Source organism: Cladophialophora immunda (assembly GCF_000835495.1).
Source record: "Cladophialophora immunda strain CBS 83496 unplaced genomic scaffold supercont1.63, whole genome shotgun sequence".
Classification (NCBI taxonomy): domain Eukaryota; kingdom Fungi; phylum Ascomycota; class Eurotiomycetes; order Chaetothyriales; family Herpotrichiellaceae; genus Cladophialophora; species Cladophialophora immunda.
In genome coordinates this window covers 1-6,879 of record NW_015622603.1, presented here as the reverse complement: position 1 = coordinate 6,879, position 6,879 = coordinate 1, and the positions used below count along the sequence as shown (strand labels likewise).

Here is a 6,879-nt window from a genome sequence, read left to right as displayed (position 1 = left end):
ATGATTACTACCTCTCTCACTAGAAAAGGGTTGTGAGTTAGGTCTTCACTTCCTCTATTGAGATTCGGTGAGTAGATTCGGTGAGTAGATTTGGCGAGTAGATTTGGCGAGTAGGCGAACAGAAGCATGGGGAATGCCTACGGGCGGCAAGCTTGACCGTAAAGTCCCCGCTGGCCGCAATTTCGCTTCAGTCTCTCAGAGATCAAACGTCAAGATTGACTATACAAAATAGGCGACGACGAGGTCAGCCGGGGCGGCGGCGAGGTCGGCCAACAGACTCATGGCGGGCGCAAACGGACGCGCGCGGAATCGGGTGTCATTGGTTCTCTCCCACGCACCAAGCGAACTTTGCGGTCAGCGGGGAACTTTGCGTGCTCGGCATTCCCTGAAAGAAGCGTGAGCTGCCTGATTAGTGGCTCCTGACCCGTCGCACTTGACCGCTTCGGGAAATTGTCCTACGTAGCCTCCCATCATTATTATTATTGCTCGAGGTCGTCTTTTCCTTCTCCTCCTTTTTCCCTTCGCGTAAGTCGGGCTTCGTTTACTCTAGTCGCCTACCAGCAGAAATCCTTCTCTGCCTCTCCTCCCACATCCATCTCGTCCCAACAGCACCCAAATCCTCTAATCTGCCCAAACCCAAATCAATCATGGAGATAGCCGGCATAAAAGCTCTGTGTGACGCCGTGTCCGCCAAGTCTGAAACTAGGAAACAAATTACGGAAGAGTCGAAAGGCTGGGCCAGTCAACGACAACGTGTTGGAATACCATTTCCAGATCGTTTTGCGGGGGATGCCCGTCGAGTCGTAGAAGAAGGACCGCTTCTCCCGGCGACGAGGAAGGAGCCGTTGGCACGGGACAGCCGTTCCGAAGGCGAATGCGGGGCGATTCATTGTCAAGACAAACACAGCTATTCCTCTACTTCTGGCAACGATCCTCTGGTGGAAGAAATAGATCGACTGCTCATTGATGAGACGTCCACGACCCGCCCAGAGACTCAAACTTACGCGGAAAGAGTATGTTCGAAAATGGAAGAAACAGACATGGCACCGACGAAATCGATCGCCACCAGAAAGTTGTCCGATTTTCAACAATGACAACTCGTGAACCCAGCCAAGAGTTGTTGTCTTGAGTGGACGAAGGCACGGGACTAGACGCCTCGTTAAGCCGGCCGGGAGATATATATGGGCCTCCTCCTCCTCGTTAAGAGAGAATACATCCAGACTTTGGCTAACCAATTCAAAATCTCCCCTCAAACGAATTAAACGATGAACAATGGCAGGGGCTGCAGAATTAGCCCTGGATCGAACGCTACTCCGCGCACGCCAGGTCTTTCTGCTGGCATATCGCCACCCTTTAGCTTCCGAAGCTTTGCAAAAACTATCACTCCGACATCATGTACCTAGACGGCTTCGCCGGCATAACCAAAAAGCGTTCCTGGAGATCTTGCGGCACCCAATCACAGAGCACTTGGGGGGAATGGAATTAATTGCCCAATATCTACTCGTCTTGCGACGTGCTGACCGAGCTCGACGCCGGATTCCCAGAACTGAGAAGCGTTCAAATCCCTGGCAGCTCCAGATCGGCCCACTCCGAGGTATTACGGCTGACGATTGCCTTTCTTTCATGCTTGTATTCTACCTTGCTTTCCTGCTTGCCCACTTCCCCTCTTCCCGCCTTTTGGCTTTTCTTTTCTTTTTCTTTGATCTCGATGACCGACCAGGATATCCCCAGTCCAGACGAACCAAGAAACGCCTCCTCCGTTCTAGGCGCCAGCGTTCTACATTGGATCATCCCGCCACGATATAATCTGTCTTATTTTCTGACCGCTACGATGCCGGCTATGGTGTCTACGAGAACGCCCGATTCGGTCACAACCAGCCAACCGCAAGTACAGACTAATTAGACCCCAGCTGTCGATCTTCTTGCGCGGCTTTCCCAGTATGGATCCGCTCGGCCACCGAGTTTCGCTCACAGCTCTTTGGAAATGGGAGGATACGGGGTCGCTAATTCATTCGTGAGGATATCGACAATCATAGTGAGTCGAAAACAAAGTCTTTTATCAACGACTGACGATGGTAGGCGAAGACCTTTGCCGTCGCCAAAACTCGCGCACAATTCCCCTCAGTTCTCCAAGAAAAAGTCTTTGCGCACCCCGTATTCGACGTTGTGGAATTCGAAACCGAGTCGGGAATTGTCAATGGAGCTGAACGAACAGTCGCGACTCTATAGTCTTGGAAGTACAGAAGATGAGACGGGGGCGAGCTCAGTAAAATCCGAAATGCCACTACCTATTAATAGAGTCTCTAACATACCTTCTGCCCGTGGTAGCAGTAGTCAAGGTCAACCTCCAAAATTGATCCTCTCCTCAGAACGGTAGATTCGGAATATACCCTATTTGAGCCTCTTCAAAAAAGGACGTAGCGTACTGGGGCCACTTGAGAAACCAGATCTCGACTTCAGCCAGTCTTTAGAAGCCGGAAAGATTTGCGCTGATACGATAGAGTAGATTTCTTACTCAACGATGATGCTCTTTGCATTTCCAACTTCTTCCTTTTCCAATATCGCCTCCTCGTTATCTTTCTGTCACGGTATACCGAGAGGGAAGCACTGGCCGATGGCCTCTAGTTTCTAAAGGGTAAGGACACGTGACTGAAGAGCAGAGGTCCTGTAAGGACGAGAAAAGACCGAATATCGACATATTCATCCACGAAACTCGCTCCTCCGTCGGTCGGGCCCGGAAGTGGAACAATGGCCCTCCTCACCGGCTATGGAAACTACCTCGGACCACAGTTATGGTGCCGTGGGACCAACCCATACCGTTCGCCAAAGTCAGAGCTTCGAGCTGCCCTTGCCTGCTATGGGGAAACTCGACTCGGTTCCGACGAATTCGGAGAGGTCGTCCCCGTCACGACGACGTTTGATGCGCTTCTAGCGACCGCCGAGAGTTCCATTGTCAACACTACCAGATTTTTTATGTATTTAGACAAATCTCCGTAAGATTCAACCGTCGTCGTGACCTGAATCTTCATCATCAGAATCGTCATCCGATTGTTTCCCCTCTCGTCCTTGGCTTTTCCTGGGCCCCTTTTCCAATTTGAGACCGAATCCTACACCTCGATCACCGAGCCCTCGTACCAAGTGGGTGCTAGGCTCGAATCCTTTGCGTCGACAGACCCAAAGACTTCACTCGTGACAAAATGGCGGGCAGGCATCGTGGCACCCACTTGCAGCGATCCGGGCTCAATCTTCATCAATATAAACTGTAGCCGGTAGTCGCCCGCTGTACAGAGGGAGAGGTCCGTGAAGATAAAGAATACGTCTGGGATGTTCTGCGGAGCTCTTAGCGGCAGTTCTGGTGAGGATTCCCTGACCAAAACTTTCGACGCAGGAAGGGGTGGTGGTGACACCCCTTCTCTTGTAACAGGATGGGTGGGCATCGTAGGAGGATCAGGGTCATCACCACTATGAGTAGGATTCACCACAGTCGTGCCTACGAGCAGGCGTTGCACTTCCTTTTGCCCTTCATCTGTGTAGTAGGACCACGTGCTCACGTCCGAGTTCACCGCAACTGCTCCCACCAAGCAGCACTGCACGACCCAGGAGGATCTGAGCTCGTCTACGTCGGTCTGGTTGTTAGGGTCGAAATCATCCATCAACAACTGCACGATCGGGGGATCAATTGCTCTGGGTAGACCGATCAGCCATGAACAAGCCCTAGAGCGCCGTGAACTTACCTTCGACCGTTCCCGTCCGGCCCAGCGCCCACGGTTCGAGGCTACCGTACGATGTGCAGGCGACACCGCGTGGCAGCGTCGCCACTGCGCGGGAAGGGGTCCACTACCACGTCCGGAGCTGCGCTTGGTATAGTTGGTGACTCTGTGTCTGGAACAGCCGAAGGAGCAGCAGCGTCAGGTAAACCCTCAGATACCGGACTGGAAGCGATCAATCTAGATTGAGCCATTTGTTCGTGTGAAGTTTAGCGTGTGAGGCTTGACGTGGTGAAGGATCGTGTGGCAGCCTAGAACCATAATTAGTGAAGGAGGTTTCACGGAGCATCCGCCGTGACCTTCGGTCGTCGAAAGTGCCAGTTCTCGGACTGCGAATCGGAGCACTTTGTCCGGACGACTGGGACGAAGGCGAAAAACAGGAGGGGTCCTGTCTAGAATCGAGACCCTGTCACCGAACGAGAACGAGGTGCAACTTGTCAAGGAAGAAATGGTGAAGGTGACCAATGATTGGATTGAGGCCTAAATAGCGGGCTTTGAGAAATCTGAAGCGAGCTCGGTGTGTTGCCTCCTTCAATATGGGGGTCCTCGAGCATAGCCTCTTGGCATCGCGGAGAGTGGTCACCGCTTCTTCTCTGGCTGGCGAAATGTGGGGGCTACGTTTGTAGCTGTTGCTGTTCCCAAGATGCCGCCGCACCAGGGGCGAGGGGACTCGCGATCGAGAAACAAAGAGTGGTCCCCCTCACAACGGTTGACGGCGAGGTCGGACGTGAAATCACTATCCGAGCGTTTGCGGGTCTACGATATTATTCTCCTCTTCCGTGCTCTCCTAAATAGTCCATAGGTACTGAGGTCTTGCTTTCAGCGAGTCGAAACGACAAGAACGAGCAAGAGGTGACGGGAGAAGCGCCGATGATTCTCTGTCGCCCCGGCGCTTTCCGACATCGGGGGAGAGTTGGACAGGGTCAGGGTGAAATGGAGATCGACTTGTCAAGCCAATATCCCAATATGAGCGCGCGCGCGACACAGTTTTAATCAATGGTCACCCTGGACACTGAAGCTGGACAAGGCTTCAATCAGACGCGCGTGTCGGGGCACAGGCGAAAGGCCGCCCCGCCAGCCACATTACGCGGAACTGATGTTTATTATTTGGAAAATGGTTCAAAGTGTTCGTTCAAGTCGAGAGAGAGACACACAAAAATTACACAGGCTCCTAGGCTGGTTCTCAACTTGTCGAAACCCCAAAGACGGGTTAGGTCCGGCCAGAAAATGTGACATTCTATCAGCCGTCGATAGCCACCACAATTGACCACAGGTCCTGCCCTTTTTCGATATAGAGGTTGAAAGTTTCGAGGCGACATGCCGGATGATCTGGTTTATTGGCAGAAATAGGTGATTTCTTCGAAACGGTCATAGGCTCATCCGGAAGGCGTTGAATATTGATGCAGGGCTCCATGGCATCTATTGCTTCTTGCTCGTTGTCAAATTGACGCTTGCTGGAGATGCTCCGCGTCAGAGGAATTTCAAGGTCGACTCCGACCTTTCGGTGTTCAGCGCTTTTTTGGATTTGGGTAACAATTTCGGAGGTGAGTTGGACTGTGTGAACCCATTTGCCCTGGAACTCCTTCAATTTATATGGTAGCTCCTTTGGGCAGCACACATCGTCGATTTTCATCCGGGGAGGATCTCTCATCCTGCCACGGGGCTGTCTTCTGCTAGGCACACAAAGAATTTTGTTGCGAGCACTTATAGTTCACAAAGTGAAATGCGGCCACAGCTTGGGGTGTGGCTCCCCGACCCTCCATTCCATTCCTCACGGGACATCCTTGAGGATTTTGTGGGAACGGCCGATTGTCGCACACCTTTCGACCCGTGGGACCCCGCAATTGGTCAAGGCGATACCACTTCGAGCATCGTTCATCAGACTCTACGGGGACTTGGTCATAAGGAGTGTCTTTAGTTAGCACCCACCGAAAAGCACCTTTTTAGACTGTACGAACATGTGTGACTGAAATGACACCATAGGCCAGAGATTACAGATGGTAAAACGGTACCTCAAATGACTGAGCCGTAGTGATACTTTATGGATATCACACCTACTATATCACTTCGATCACGTGTGCCCCAAAAGTTTAGTACTGTATAACAGGTACAAGTAGGTGGAGTAATGGGAGTTGGGGACACAAACTCACCCAAGTTCTAGCTCTGAGCGAAGGACTCTATGATGACGCTGATGTTACATTACGTGGTGCTCGCTGGATCGGGGAGTCTCCCTTCGTCGCCGCCGTCCAGTCTCCACGCCTAAACTTGCGTTGTTGGTCCGGGCAGAGCAGGACGAGGCCCCCGGTGGATAAGTCCCGATCCCCACCATTCCGCGTGCGTTCGAGTCACCCGAGGTTCTTGTGGCCAACAATGGCAAGTCGAGAACGTGGGAGAGCAGTAGCCGTCCCTCGGGTCCGCGTCAGAAAAGTCGCGTTGGTGGGAATGGTTGCGCCTTCCATCGCCCTCGCGCGTAGCATGGTATGCTCGCTGCTCAAGACGAACCTTTAGTCTGAGGCGCCACCGACTGAGTGACTTGTGACGACGTGCCGAACTAACGTAGGGGATGGGTAGCGTGACCTAGGCCGGTTCGAACTAGGTCGTCAGCGGGAAGATGCGGCGCGTCACGCTGAACGAGTTGATTTGCTTGGGCGAAAAGGCGATCTTTCATTCCAACGAGGACATCTGTCGAGCCTTTCCGGCGCGCTCCACCGATGTCGCAAATTAGGCACTACAACGGCACCTGTCACTTAAAAAAGTTGGAAAAATGCACGGCCGTCGGGCGGAGAGAAACGAATGTCGCGCAATCAGAGTCTATATCTGGAGCCCCCCATTCTTTCTCTGCACAGCTGTGGTTGACTCCCCATGCATCGCCCACACCACCACCGTCGACCCACCGCAGCCACGGCCTTGATGACGCATTGCCGTTCGCGTGCCTGGAACGGAGACTGTGATCGGGAAAGAAGACGCGGACGAATCAGTGCAGCGTGTCCCTCGTATCTCGAAGAGCGGTCACCAGAAAAGCCCCCTCGTTGTTTGATGTCGAAGACAGCTAGACTCATCCATCCCCTCGATATAGTCTACCCTTCTCTGCGCGCCGAGAAAAAAAAAAAAA

General features: G+C 52.7%; 3 protein-coding genes across 3 annotated transcripts; 1 reads left to right on the top strand and 2 right to left on the bottom strand.

Annotated features, from left to right (window-relative positions):
* Window positions 1-529: 529 nt before the first annotated feature.
* On the top strand, window positions 530-1,604 carry PV07_12687 (uncharacterized protein; the record flags this gene model as incomplete). Its single annotated transcript, XM_016400235.1, has 1 exon — window positions 530-1,604. A coding segment is annotated over one exon (565 nt), but the record flags the coding sequence as incomplete, so codon positions are not given.
* Window positions 1,605-3,045: 1,441 nt separating this feature from the next.
* Window positions 3,046-3,653, bottom strand: PV07_12686 (uncharacterized protein; the record flags this gene model as incomplete). The annotated part of the gene is made up of 1 exon (XM_016400234.1): window positions 3,046-3,653. The coding sequence occupies one exon, from the start codon at window positions 3,651-3,653 to the stop codon at window positions 3,108-3,110; it is 546 nt and encodes a 181-aa protein (XP_016242120.1). The 3' UTR covers window positions 3,046-3,107.
* Window positions 3,654-4,884: 1,231 nt separating this feature from the next.
* PV07_12685 (uncharacterized protein) lies at window positions 4,885-5,438 on the bottom strand (the record flags this gene model as incomplete). The annotated part of the gene is made up of 1 exon (XM_016400233.1): window positions 4,885-5,438. A coding segment is annotated over one exon (431 nt), but the record flags the coding sequence as incomplete, so codon positions are not given.
* Between the last annotated feature and the right edge of the window lie 1,441 nt (window positions 5,439-6,879).